At 43.2% G+C, this 14263-nt stretch overlaps 1 protein-coding gene and 2 long non-coding RNA genes across 5 annotated transcripts in view; all 3 read left to right on the top strand.

Annotated features, from left to right (window-relative positions):
- LOC136640659 (uncharacterized) overlaps positions 1-4800 on the top strand; it is a 39265-nt gene extending 34465 nt beyond the window's left edge. Inside the window, exons 2-5 of the long non-coding RNA XR_010793817.1 lie at positions 4382-4428; positions 4515-4556; positions 4639-4683; positions 4768-4800. This is a non-coding gene — a long non-coding RNA (uncharacterized lncRNA). The remainder of the gene's footprint in view (positions 1-4381; positions 4429-4514; positions 4557-4638; positions 4684-4767) is intronic.
- On the top strand, positions 409-2676 carry LOC136641702 (uncharacterized). The gene is made up of 2 exons (XM_066617695.1): positions 409-1707; positions 1829-2676. Exons 1-2 carry the CDS (start codon positions 1168-1170, stop codon positions 2348-2350), a joined length of 1062 nt encoding a protein of 353 aa, XP_066473792.1. The 5' UTR covers positions 409-1167; the 3' UTR covers positions 2351-2676.
- An 86-nt stretch (positions 4801-4886) lies between the features above and the next one.
- On the top strand, positions 4887-9929 carry LOC136640658 (uncharacterized). 3 transcript variants are annotated; one of them, XR_010793816.1, is made up of 7 exons: positions 4887-4939; positions 5031-5057; positions 5135-5230; positions 5319-5360; positions 5450-5548; positions 5733-5837; positions 5970-9929. It is a non-coding gene; the product is annotated as an uncharacterized lncRNA (long non-coding RNA). The 3 variants fall into 3 exon arrangements; XR_010793814.1 differs by having other exon boundaries at positions 5730-5837; XR_010793815.1 differs by lacking the exon at positions 5135-5230 and having other exon boundaries at positions 5730-5837.
- The last annotated feature ends 4334 nt before the right edge of the window (positions 9930-14263 follow it).

The following is a 14263-nucleotide window of genomic DNA, read 5'->3' as shown; positions in this document are numbered from 1 at the left end:
CCACACACCCGCCATAGGGACCACCCTCTGCGTGCTCTTCCCCACCCTGGAACGCCTCCGCCCTGCCTCCTCCCACCCTCCCCAGAGCCCTGCATTGGCCGAGCTCATCTCCGTGCTAGCATTGGCCATGGCCTGACTCTGTGCTGGCCCACCTGACCCTGGAGGAGACACAAACATGCCTTAGAAGATCTCATTGTAGATCACAGATTGTTATGGATTTAGGGTAGTCATTAGTAATGCTAAAGTCACTCTTGTGCTTTGCAGATGCAGGCCATTGCACCAGCTGTCCTGAAGATCAGCATCTAAACAAGGATCAAGGACAATGCATCCCCAAAGCTATAACCTTTCTATCCTACACAGAGCCTTTAGGGACCGCTCTTGTTTCCTTTACTTTGTTCTTCTCCCTTACCACTGCTTGTGTTTTTGGAAACTTCATTATGTACCATGAAACTCCAGTAGTCAAAGCCAACAACTGTGACCTCACCTACATGCTCCTGGTCTCCCTCCTGCTTTCCTTCTTTTCCTCATTTCTGTTCATTGGTCATCCCCAGAAGGTGACCTGCCTTCTCCGTCAAACTGTCTTCAGTGTCACCTTTTCTGTTGCAGTCTCTTCTGTGTTGGCCAAAAGAGTCACCGTGGTGGTGGCATTCATGGCAGTAGTATATAGTACATACTTCATTTCAAAACTATATTGACAGCAGAAGTCCCGCCCCTCTTTACCGGAAATCCCGCCCCCTCAGGGGGTTCAAGTGGCCCCCTCAAACAACTCTCCTCAAGACCATCGACCACTAGGGAGGGGTTTTGTGGCACCCCGACATTTGGTTTGGCCGGAAAAGGAGCCCTCCAATGAATTATAGGAAAGGGGTTCATGTGACCCCTCAATCAACTCAACCCACCCCCTGACCACTAGGTAGGGGTTTTGTGGCGTCCCAACATTTGGTTTGGTGGGGAAAGGAGCCCGCCAATGAAGTGTTGGAAAGGGGTTCATGTGACCCCTCATTCAATACACCCCATCCCCGTTGACCAATAGGCGTAGGTTTGGTAGCTCTCGGACCACTGCAGGGACCCAATGGGGAAAAGGGGGAACGGGAACAGGCCCAGGCATGCCCCCTGTATTTAAGACCCTGGCCTTCGGGGAAGGAGAAAGCCGTACAGCCTGCTGCAGCCATGGCATCGCCTCTGAAAAGCTCACCCTCTTCGCTTGCCGGGATGGAGACCCCCCAGATGCCCCCTGAGTCTGAAACCCCTGCTAAGGATTTGACCAAGATGGAGACTGTGCAGCCTTCTGGGGGGACTCCCCAGATGGAGTGTGAAAGCAATGCTCGGCAAATGATCAAGATGGAGCGCCCCAAAGAGACGGAGAACGTGCCGCCTTCTGGGGGGGAGACCCCGGTCAGACCCGCCGATTCTCAAAACTACATTCGGCAACTGTTCAAGATGGAGAGCCCTGAAGACCCAGAGACTGTGCAGCCTTCAGGGGCGGAGACCCCGGACAGACCCACTGATTCTCAAAGCCTACCGCCGGCCCCTATGAAGAAGAAGCAGAAACGCAGACGTTATGTTGATGATGATGATGAGGGTGGTGATGGTGATGATGATGATGAAACTTCAGACGTGTTTCCATCTCTGAACCTGGTTTACCAGTTTGCAATGGAAGATGCGCCTGTACCGCGTAAAACTGAAGCAGAGAATGGGTCAGAGCCAGAGGTAAATCTGTGTGTTAGAGTGCAAACTGCTTGCATGTGTGTGTGTGTTGACTGAAATGTAAAAAAAAAACAACACACAAAAAAGGTAAAAAAATACTTTTTTGTGTGTTTTTTTTCTGTAGGCTAATCCAGTGTATGAGAAGCAAGACGCTTACAAAACTTTACGTAGCATCCTGGGGGTTCTCCCGCTGGACAGACATAACAACAATTTGACATCACAAACACGACAAAGAATCACAAAAAGTGTGCTGAGAGCAAGCCTGTTCGCCATTGTGAAGTACTGTGTGTCCAAATATCTTGAAGTGGCATGCGAGGGGTGCAGAACACGGGCACCAGCGCAAGACGGGCACGAATGCTTAGACTGGAGTCAGGACTTTATTAGAGATAAATTGCATAGGGTTATGAAAAAAATAAATATTGGCTGTATTATCCATACATGTGTTTGTGTAGCGTTTTCACTGGGGTGTCTGGAAATTAGGCAGGATTTTCCAGAATATTTGATGTCCTTGCTACATCAATTACAAAAATTTGATTCTGAACCCCATAAAACAGTAGACAAATTAATCAGATTTGAAGACCGTGTCTTGCTGTTCTCTGTTGGAAGAGTAGTCAAGGCAAAATCTTTCTGGTTTTATCTGAACTGATGGGGTGGGGTGGTTTATTAATATGTGGCTGATTGGAAATAAAATGCAGGGCTTGCATGTTAGGGAATTGAAGAAGATATTGGTTGATGCTTTCAATGAAAAAAATGTAGAATATAGAAAGAAGAAGACATGAGGGTGTGAGGGAGGGTGTTGCTTATTATTGTTCTCTGTGTATGTATGAAATAAAATATAATACAGGTCTTGCATGTTAGGGAAAATGAAGATATAGGCTGATGCTTTCAATGAAAAAAATGTAGAAGTATAGAAAGAAGAAGAAGACATGAGGGTGTGAGGGATGGGGTTGCTTATTATTGTTCTATGTGTATGAATGTATGGAAATAAAATCAAAACTTTACAAGACACGTGTGTGTTTGTTGCTTACATGGGATTATTTTATTTGAATTTAGAAGTACAGAGAAGACATGGGTTTGTGGGGCCTGGGAGAATAAAACTAAAGAAGCTGTTCACCCATGGTTACACTTTCTTTACCCAAATGTGTAAACAAAACACTAAAAGGGGTGAAAAAACAGAAGCTGATCACACACAACCTTTTCCAGAGGGATAAGAACATCTGGTAAATGATCAAACCGTAGGATTGTGAAATAAATTTTTTTGGGAGAGTCATATGATGTTTGGAAATAAAATCACATTCATTACAAGTTTTGTGAGTGTGTTTGTTGATTACAAGGGGTTATTTTATTTGAATTTAGAAGTACAGAGAAGACATGGGTTTGTGGGACCTGGGAGAATAAAACTAAAGAAGCTGCTCACACAGGGATACACACAACCTTTTCCATATGGGAAAAACAACAAAAGGGGTGGAAAAACATGGAATTGATTAACAGCTATGGGTAAATGTCCAGGCTGACAAACAAAATACAGAAAACTGATCACACACATTCTTTTCCAGATGGAAAAATAAAAAAAAGGTAATGGTCAGGATGACATGGGAATTAGATCTGGGACTGTTACACGGTATTTTTCTAGATGGGGAAAACATCAATATTTTGGTGATTGATCAGGATGACATGGGAATTAGATCTGGGACTGTTACACGGTATTTTTCCAAAAGTGGGAAACATAGAAAACATCAGAGACTTCATTTATGTTTTATGGGTTGAAAAACACAGTATCTTACCATATATCTTGTTTATGCAAGGCCTGGGAACATCCACTAAAATGAAATGACCAGGTGTGAGGGTACAGAGATTTTTTCCTATAAAAGGGGGACACATTTTTTGGTGCCAGTACATCTTCCAAAAGAAAGAAGGCTGCAGTTTTTTGGTGAGTTTAATCCTCTCTCTCTCTCTCCTTGCCATGGATTCTGTCGGAGTGTGTGTGTGTGTGTGTGTGTGTGTGTGTGTGTGTGTGTGTGTCTGTGTGGCTCTGTGAAACTAAGATTCCCTTAAATTGATGTCTTTATTCAGGGCAGGGTGGGTCATGCTTTTTTCAGTTTTCATATGCTGTATACATGCTGTTTGAAAGCTCAGACTCCTAAAAATGTTGTCTCTATTTCAAGGGGGTCAGGCTACTCATTTTTTGGGGAAGAGGAGGGTGTGAAATGATTTTCATGTGCTCTTGGCATTCTTGTCCTGAGTAAAAACTTCCATATGCTGGCTTATTCAGGGAATATGCTTTTTCATGTGTTCTGTTGTGTCTGTGCATTGTATGTGTGGGTGTCAGCAGAGGCATCCCTTATTCAATGTGGGGCTGTCTTGTCTTTTCACTTTACAAATGGTCAGGGCAAATTGTTTGAAATCTCTGATTTTTTGGGAGGGGTGGGAATGTTTTGAGCATTGTCCAACACTGCAGGGGCTGTGTGACTGTGTGATCCTGTTAGATTTAAATTTTGCTGTTTTTATTCAGGCTGTGGGACAGATTAGACAGTTTTCTGCTCTGAAATGTTGATTTTTTTCATGGGGGCTGTCTGTCTTGAAAATTTGAACATTTTTCAGCTGAACAAAGGCTGTGTGTGTGCTAATATGGGAAAAATCTTATTTGAGTTTTTTCCTGTTGTGTTATAATTTTCAGACTGAATATGTCAGAGGATGAAGAGGGCATTTCACAAGAATCGGATGGTGAGAATTATCTTTAAAAATTAGTATCCTGTTAATTTTTAAAAGTACAAGTTACAAATCTTTTGTCTTCTGTTTTAATTCTCTAGTTCTTTTTGTTGATGTGCTCAACGATGTTTCAGCTAGGCCAGGTAATTCTTAGTGGAATTTTTATTTTCCTTTTTAGATAAAAACTGAGCAAAAAAAAAAATGCTCTTTTATGTTTTTTTTCAGATCCCCCTACTCAAGCAGGCCCAAGTCTGTCAGGTGGGAGTTCTGGTAAGAAAAAAAAAAGAGGGGTCTATAACATTTAACTGATTATTCATGTCTATTTTTTTAATACTGGTTTTCCACTTTTTTCAGGCTGTAAGCAAAAGGCATTTAATTTTCGTAAAGGTAAATTGTACCTGTGTTTAAAAAAAAGTTTCCAGAGTCTCTCTTTAAAAAATATCAGTAACGTGAGCTCCCTTTTCTTTTCTTTTTAAAGTAACTGCAGGACTTCCTTCAAGTATCAGATTAACTCCCCCAAGTTCTGGTGTGTTATACTTTTCCTCTTATTTTTTTTTTTTTTAAAAATAAGAATTGTGTCTCCTACAAAAACCATAATTATTTTTTTTCTTTTGAAGGAGATTCAGCCAACACCTTCACGAGAGGTAAGGAATTTGGTTTTGTCCCTATTATTGCACATATATAATCAAGCAGTATAAAAAAATAAAAGTGGTTATTTCAGTTGTAGGAAATTCCGCTGCTGCAGTCAGAATCAACCTAACTCAAAAGCTTGCTCATACTGACAGATGTAATGGTGGCACAAACCTCTTTAAGAGAGGTAATAAAACCTGATTAATAACATAAAAATGTTTTGGAATTTCTACAATAAAAAAATATTTAAAAAATATTTTCCTTTCTTCTTTTAGTTGCTGGAGGCTCAGCAAAATCCAGCACAGGTCCAGGGGGAGGTAATCCCTGGCCTCTCTTTTTTTTTCTATGGATGTCAGTTTTAAAAAAATAGAATTGATTTTAAAATCTGGTTTTTTCCCACATGCAGGAAATCCAGGGCCAAAGCCTCCAGCACCTGGTAATGTGGTCCAAAGAAAATCTCCTATGAGCCCAAGACCTGGCACCTCTACAGCGGGGAATCAGAAAGGTATCAGCTGTTCCATTTCCAGCCTGTATAAATTAGATAATATTGATATTAATAATAATAATGGGTTGGATTGGGTGGGTGGGGTGTGGTAATCTGACACCTCTTTTTTTCTAGGAATGACAGTTTTTTTAAGAGATTTTGATTTTAAAAATTGGTTGTTTTTTTTTTTTTTTTTCACAAGCAGGGAATCCACCCCCTATGCAAAAACATTCAGCAGGAGCTAATGTGGTCCAAAGAAAATCTCCCATGACCCCAAGAGCAACTACCTCTACAGCGGGGATTCAGAAAGGTAACAGTTTTTCCATGACCATCCTGAATAAAATAAAAATTAATTAATAATAATGATGATGATAAAAAAATGCTTATTCTACTCTTACAGTCAACCAAGTCAGTAAAAGAAATTATTATTTTTTCCTTCTAGGAAGTGTTACACCTACTGGCAGACCACTCCCTGACCGCAAGCATAGCAGTGATACCGAAGATTTTGTTGCGGATGTTCCTAAGAAAAAACAGAAGAAATCCATATACCTTGACTCAGAAGAATGTTTTGAATTGGGTGGAATATTGAACCAGTGTATGAATTCTGTTAATGAGAATGAGAGAAATGAGAGAATGAGAGAATGAGAGAAAAATGGTAGCTCAGATTAACTACTGGAATTCATAGTTAAAAAAATATTGGTGTTCATTGTTTCAGGGGAAGGGGCTTGATAAAGAGATGCTTGTTTCTTTTCAAGAAAGTATTAAAAACTTCCACATCTATCCTGAGAGTCTGAAGGGGGACCTGAGCCAGACACCACACAACTCTCCACTTGCTGTAGGGGTGAACCAATATGGGGCGAGCCTCCCACACACCCCACAGGACTCCTCTGATTCAGAGGGTTCTGATGATGAATCTGATGCAGGGCAGAGGGGGCTTTCACCCACACCCCAAGGGTCCCCTCTTCCTGCTGCTGCTGCTGTTGCCCCTGCGGCAGATGCGGCTGTGGAAGATCAATCTGATAGTGGCTATTCCTCCAATGCACACCCAGACTCCCTGATTTCTGATAGCGGTTATTCCACCATAAGCACTACAGGGGGGGAGGAGGAGGAGGAGGAGGATGTCCAGCCAAGAGTCTGCCTGGAAAGGGAGGGGCTTTGGGAATGGCATGCTCCAAGACTCCCTGTCTCCAGATACACTTTTTCCTTCCACTTTGTAAACTTGGAGCACTTAAGTCACCCTTTGTTGGTGGAACAAGCCATTACCAACAGCATTCAGCAATTGCTTGATGAGTTACGTGATGAGATAGAGGAGTCTGATTTAGTGCAATTGTGCCTTGAGGGAGGGGGGTTAAATAACCCTCTCTTCTCCTTGAGGAGACACAGGAGAGCTCTGGACGCTGCCTCATTTTTTGCTAACATTGGGAATCTCATTCAGAGCAACGCAGAAGTTCACCTCAATGGTCTGCTGCATCTCATTGTTTCTGTTATCAGAAACAGAGGTGGGCGAGGGCGTAGACTCATAAGCACTATCCTTTATAGCAAGATCATAGAAAAGAAAAAGCAACACCTTGTGGACCTGAATAATGGGGACAGCAACCTGTGCTTTGGGGGAAGTCTCTTATCTGTCATAGGTGGTCAAAGGTTTACTGATTATCAATTATTACAGGGTGCAAGACAGTTGTATGCAGCGGTAGGGATTGGCCCTGATAAAAAAATAATGCTATCAGACCTGGGGAGATTTGAAAGGTATTTACAAGTGAATGTAGAGGTTGTCATTCATGGTGATAAAGGCTGGGAAATCTTTAGAACGGGTCCCCCTATACATGACAAGTCCTACTTTCTGCTGTTACACGATGAGCATTATTATGGAATTCGAAACATAAAAGGATTCTTTGGCTCTAGAAATTACTGTTCCCTCTGCAGGACTCCTTATGCTCACACAAACACTTGTAGGTTTTGCTGTCGTTTTTGTTTGCGAAGACAGTGTACCAGGGGGGTTGAGGTAAAGTGTGAAAGCTGCAATCTAATATGCCCTTCTCAGAGTTGTTTAAACATCCATAAAAAATTAGCGGCCAAAAAGGAGATTGACTATTTCTCCAAAGAGCTGTGTGAATAATGTGGAGGTTATGTTGCTAAGGGACACTATTGCAAGCCACAAATGTGTTTGGAGTGTCTTAATATACCTATTACTGGCCATTTCTGTCACATACCCCCTCTTAGGGAGCCTGAACTTTCGTACAACTATATCTTTTATGATTTTGAATGTACGCAGGAGACAGATATTCACATCCCCAATTACATATATGCAATGGGGACAACGGAAGGGGCACCTTGGGAGTTCAAGGGTGAAGGATGTCTTACAGACTTCATCACAACTTTTATTTCCCCAGATTTCAAAGAATTCACATTTTTGGCACATAATGCAAAGGGCTATGAGAGTTACTTTTTCTTAAACCAAATGGTGAAGGAAAGGATGGAGGTGAATCCTATTGTTCAGGGGGGGAAACTTATGTGCGTGATGGTGAAAAAATTAAAAATTCACTTTATAGACAGCTTAAACTTCCTCCCCATGAAGCTTGGGAAGCTTCCCAAGGCTTTGGGGTTTGAGGGATGCAAAGGTAATTTTCCCCACTTTTTTAACACTGCTGAAAACTGGGATTACTAAGGGCCTCTCCCCCACCCGAAAATTTATAGGTATGACACCATGATGCCTGATGAGAAAAAAGATTTTCTCGCATGGTATGAGGAAAATAAGAACAACACTTTTAATCTCCAAAAAGAGCTAGGGCATTACTGCCAGCAGGATGTAAAAATACTCCAGAAGGCCTGTATGCTGTTCAGGAATGAAATCCTAGGGATGTCTAAATCGAAGAAGAGGGACGGGCTAGACCCCTTTCAGTACCTAACCATCACTAGCGTTGCTATGGCCATGTTTAGATACATGTTTTTAGAAAGCGATACCATAGCTATTCTTCCGTGGGACAACTACCTCTTGAGAGGAAAAAGGTTTTCCTCTCCGGCTATACAATGGCTGATGTTTCTGGAGCATAAAGATTCCATCAAGATCAGACATGCTCTGAAAGGGGGAGAATTTCGGGCCGGTGAATATTATCTGGATGGGTACGCAGTGATTGGGGGCAAACTGACAGCTTTTGAATTTTACGGGTGTTTTTATCACGGATGTCCCATTTGTTACAAGGATACGGATATAAACCCGCTCAGGAACACAACCTACCATATGCTTTATTATCATACCATGCACAGGCAGGGTGAGATCAAAGACATGGGTTTTGAGATCATTACCATTTGGGAACACGAATGGCGGACTATGTTAGCCAGCGATGCAGCGCTTAAAGCATTTCTATCTGAAATAAACCCCCCGCAGCCTCAGCAGCCTAGAAATGCTCTGTTTGGTGGGAGAACAAATGCCATAAACCTCTATTACAAGCCCAAAGAGGGGGAGGAAATATGTTATTATGACTTCACGAGCCTGTACCCATATGTGAACAAAACAAAGAAATATCCTTTGGGGCATCTGGATATTATCACCAAGAACTTTTTGCCCCTCTCTTGCTACTTTGGTGTTGTAAAAACAAAAGTGCTTCTCCCAAGAAGTCTCTTTTTCCCAGTATTACCAGTTAGGGTGCGGGGAAAGCTCATGTTCCCTTTGCGCCAGAAATGCACCGAAACTAGCCAGCAGGAGCCCTGCCGTCACTCAGATGAGGAACGAGCCCTCAAAGGCACCTGGTGCACTGTTGAGCTGATGAAAGCCCTGGAAAAGGGGTACAGGGTCTTGACAATTTCAGAAATCTGGGAATTTCCTAGGAAATCTGACGAGATTTTTTCTGGCTACATTAAAATGCATCTACGCTAGAAACAAGATGCATCGGGCTACCCATCGTGGTGCACGGATGAGGCAAAGAAGAAAAAATATAGCTCTGATTATCATAAAAAAGAGGGCATCAAATTATGCCCCAAAAATTTGCTGTGAACCCCGCAAAGCGGCAGATAGCAAAGTTGTTTTTAAATTATTTATGGGGAAAATTTGCTCAGCGTTCTAACTTGCTGAACAGCAGCATTGTGAGGGACCCTACTCAGCTTCTGGAGTATGCCTTCTCACCTGCCTATGAAATTTCAGGGTTTGAAATTCTTGACGAGGCGGCTGTCAGTGTATCCTGGAGACAATCAAAAGACAGATACACATGGTCCGAGAGAACAAATGTACTAATAGGTGCTTTTGCAACTGCATTCGCACGCTTAGAGCTTTACAACTTGCTAGACAAGTTACAAGACAGGTGTTTGTACCACGACACAGATTCTGTGATCTTTGTACATCGTGAGGGGGATTAGCATCCCCCCTTAGGAGACTACTTAGGGGATCTGACAAACGAGATACCCCTAAATGAACGAATCACAGAGTTTGTTAACAGTCTGCAGGAGGGGTCTGGCAAACCGAACTTCTGCCCTAAGGTTCTTCGTGTTGATCAAGGAATAGTGGTCACCACATTCCTGGTCAGGGGACATATCGAAGGCGAAGAGCGTGTAACCCCTCGCAAAGTCTTCTCTATCAGCCCTTTGTCTTTCATTTGCTTACCAGAGGCATGTACCAGAGGCATGTACTCCCTCACACAGCTTCCTTCTTGAAAGTCTGGCTGAAACGGTTTTGCAGGGATTTGGTAGCCTGACAGGTAAATAGCAAAAAAACTGATGTCATAATGCTTAAAGTTAAACGGTTTTTTGCTGAATGTCCCACTGAAAGCTTCGTTGTCCACCAGGACGATTACGACCATCTTCGGAAGTTGCCCCAGAAACAGGTTCTCCTGGTTACAGACGCGACTCCCCTCAGGGAGACTAAACAATTTCATACTGACACAGTCCACGGGGTACTTGGCGGTGGTTGTAAGCAAAGCTTCGGTGTGCCCCAGCCGTACCCCCGGGGCGACTCTCACTTTCTTTACAAACAGCGACGCTGCCAAAATCTTAAACTTGTAGCATACATTGGCATCATCAGTCATCAAGCAGAATCTGTCTTTGCTCCAGGTGAGTTTAATTTTCACATTCACGCCGTTTAACAGTAGTTTTTCTTGAAAAAAGAGGTCCGCGTGGAGATGCCCCAGGAGTTCTATTTTTCTACTTTCAGCACTCAGACCCGCTCTTTTAATAAACCCCTGGTTGTGGCCGTCCAGGTCCACTGAGTTGTGTTCACCAGGAGTGTCTTTGTAAAACAGCCCTGCAGAGAACTGGCTGGATAGCGTGTCTTCACCATAGTTTAACACAGACTCGATGAAAGCCCTATAGGGGTAGCAGTTGTTACTTTGACTGATGAGTCTGTCTCCCAGGGTCACGTCCAGCTGACTACAAATGGAAGCCGTCAACGGAGGCACCTCCACATAAACGCTTCCTTCAATGCTGGTCTGTGTAGGGGCTATTTGGAACAGGTCTAGTTCGGATTTTGTACACTCTTCTGAGCACCTGTGAATAAAGGCCATGATCATTTTAAAATATGTCTCTAGAGAGGGCTCTCTCAGTCTCTGAGAGACTGTCTCAGAGTCTCTGAGAGGGCTACACCTCAGTCTCTGAGCTTTTCTCTTCTGCGTTGTCCTTCGACTTTTAGCTCTTCTTTTAAAGGGGCGGGGTGGGCCTGTCAGCAGCGCTCATGATGCTTTTCATTTAACCGCTTTCCTTCTTTCCACGTACATCAGCCCCAGCCCCCTTTGCGGAATAGCTTTATTCAATACGGCCTGAGAAACGTTCCCAACCAAGTCTCGGGTAATATTGCGGGCAGCTAATTTTATGTGCAGCTTAATAATCTCTAATCCCCTCCTCAAAAGGGGAACTGCCTTTCGAAAAAGACTTCGGAATATGCCGCCGACCCCCGCTCCATACATAACAGGCGCTCCATGAAATCCTTGAAGGCCTTGCCCCGCCTGCACCCTATAATAGTTGCTATAAAGGGCGGGATCCCAGTAACGTTTTAGAAGGACCATGTTTTAAAATAACCTGTTTTTCCTGGTATGGAAGTGCAGCTTCACAACCACTTTGCCGAAACAAAATGACACGTTTTTGTTCTGGTCTGTCTTTATCTCCACTGTGATGGTATCTATATGGTCCCTGTTTACGACCAAATAATGCAGTCTATCATAAGTGATTGTGACTCATTCACCATTCTCCCCGCGAATAGGAACACATTGCAACAGAGGCACATACAAGTCCCCCACGACCTGGTGGTCTATAATGTCTGTGTAAACATACAGGGTGCTAAATCCTCCTGTACTATCCGCAGTGAAGGTTGATTTTCTGGTGGCTAAGCTCGTGTCCAGCCCTAATATATGAGACAGTTCTGCTTCTGCTTCAATTTTGTGAAGCGACGGAGCATTAAGATATACCTTCCTATCCACAGAATCATAGGTCAGAGATGTATCAGGTGGTGGATTTATATGGCTCGTTATTACCTTGTTCATATTATCCAGTATGTCAGGTACTGAAGCGTAATAATAACCCCTCCGTAGAGTGAAGAGCCATTCTGTCCTTCCATCGTCAATTTGAAATTTTCTATCATCTCTGAGTGTGTCCCAGGTGTGAGGGTACTGTATCTCCGCTAATCCCACTTCCCACTCCCCCTGCAGATCCAGGGAGCATGCCAGATGGATCGTGAAGGCAGCACTGTTGTTCTGTTGAAATATTTTATTGTAGGTGTTGCTAGGAAGGGTGATGTAAAAATTGTTTTCCGCCATTTCCCCCCCTTCGCTACTTAGCTTCACGCAGCTCAGAGTCTGCGTCCCAACTATTAAATTTGTCAGGCCACCCTAACCATTTCACCAAGTGTTGCTTTTTCTTACCCCTCCCCCTCGTAGCTAGAACTTTTTCAACCCTGTAAACCCTATCCTCTCCCGTCCTCACTCTCTGTAATTCTTCAGGATAGAAAGTCCCCGCAATGCTCTCTCCCTTGTAATCTTTTAAGCTGTACACGGGTCTTCTCCCCTTGCTGCTGACTTGGTCGACTATGAAAATCTCACTGGTAAAGCTTTGTTTGTAACCTTTTTCAAATACCCCCTTGAGCTTAGAGATCCTCACATGATCTCCTTTTCTGAACACAGAAACCTCTTTTCTCCCTCTAACCCAATCTCCGTACACTGTTTTCCAGACAGACAAAGCGTTGGAATGGTTCACATCCGCAGGTCGAACCCTGGTCGTTCTGTGCACCGTGTGGTTATAACTGCTTATAAGTCGCGGCAGCACTTCCTTGTATCTAAAAGTGTTGTTAGCTGTGAAAAATCTGTGAATTTTTGTTTTTAATGTTCTATTAAAACGTTGCACAACAGCTGCTTTGACCTCATTCCCTGTAACAAAGTGATGGATGCCTTGTTTTTTCAATAGTTCTCTCACAGTACGGTTTAGAAATTCTTTACCAGAATCAGTCTGCAGTTTGCGTGGTATTCTCCCCTGTTTGAAAATGTGCTGAAAAGCAGCAGCCACTTGTCTGCCTGATTTGTCTTTCAAGCTTCTGGCCCATGAGTATTTAGAAAGTATATCCACCACCGTTAAAATGTACTTGTGCCCCGCGTTGTACTTAGAAAACTGCTGCATATCCACTAAATCAGCCTGCCATTGTGTATCCATTCCCAAAACAACCATTTTGTTTCTCTTAAATCGTACTCGAGGTTGCTTGTGCAATGTGTAAGCACCTTGCTCTGCAAGCCACATGTTTTTGAGTCAGAGATTTACTATGCTTTTTGGCCTGTTGAAAGAGGGTGTTTACCCCTCCAAAGCTCCCGACAGCCTCAGGTGTATAATATATATTTCCTCATGCTTTGCCATGGTTCCAGTTAGCACAGAAATGCACACAATCAGATAAAGTAATGCAATTTTATTTTTTCTTCACATTTATTTTCATTCCTCAGGAATTTTAGGGGAGCAGGAGTGGCCTAGCGGTTCACTGAGACTCAGTTTTTCAAGACCCTCAACAGCCTCTTCAATTTCCTAGACAAGACAAAAAAATCATTTCTCATCATCAACCCCTGCTCACATTTTTTTCCTCACTGATTGAGGTATTTAGCTAATTTAAAAATAACCGTGTGCATATATTTCAGATCCCCCAGTAAAATTTACATACAGACATGCACAGAAACCAGGGCTTTGTCTTCTTTGGGACTTTCCAGATATCTTCACCGGTATCCCCATCAGCCAACCAGTCTAGTGGCGCAACATCTAGTTCCCGCATCAGGTTATTTAAAAGAAATATGCAAATTATTACCACCCCAGCCCATGTGCTCAATATTGAAACCACCCCATGCACCCCCCACACAAAAAAAAACGCTTTTGCTTACCATGGAATGTGTCCTATAGGGTGCTGAATCCGTTTCTATTTCCTCGCTGTCAGACAGAGAATTTCCCCTGTATAAAACCCCCTCTGGAGGTCCAATACAGGGCTCCGGTTCTTCACTCTCGAGGGGGACCTTTTCAGTTAAATCATCCTTGTGTGTACCCCATTCAAGTGAATTACTACACGGATCCATGGCATTATAAAAATTGATAATTGTTCCTAAGCACTGCCCGTCTACATTCTCCATTTTTTTTTGTTTTATTTTTTTACACTCAGTCCTGTGTCTTAAATACATAGCCGGTGCCAGGCATGCTCGGACATGTTCCTGAAAGCCATTTCCTATTGGTTCATTCCTCCCTCCCTCCCCCTCCACCACGCCCCCATTCCTCCCCCCTCAAAAAGCAAACATTGTG

The sequence above is a fragment of the Tiliqua scincoides genome, chromosome 2 (assembly GCF_035046505.1).
Source record: "Tiliqua scincoides isolate rTilSci1 chromosome 2, rTilSci1.hap2, whole genome shotgun sequence".
In the NCBI taxonomy this organism is placed as follows: domain Eukaryota; kingdom Metazoa; phylum Chordata; class Lepidosauria; order Squamata; family Scincidae; genus Tiliqua; species Tiliqua scincoides.
Note: the sequence above shows the minus strand (reverse complement) of the source record. Positions and strands in the feature narration are given on the sequence as shown.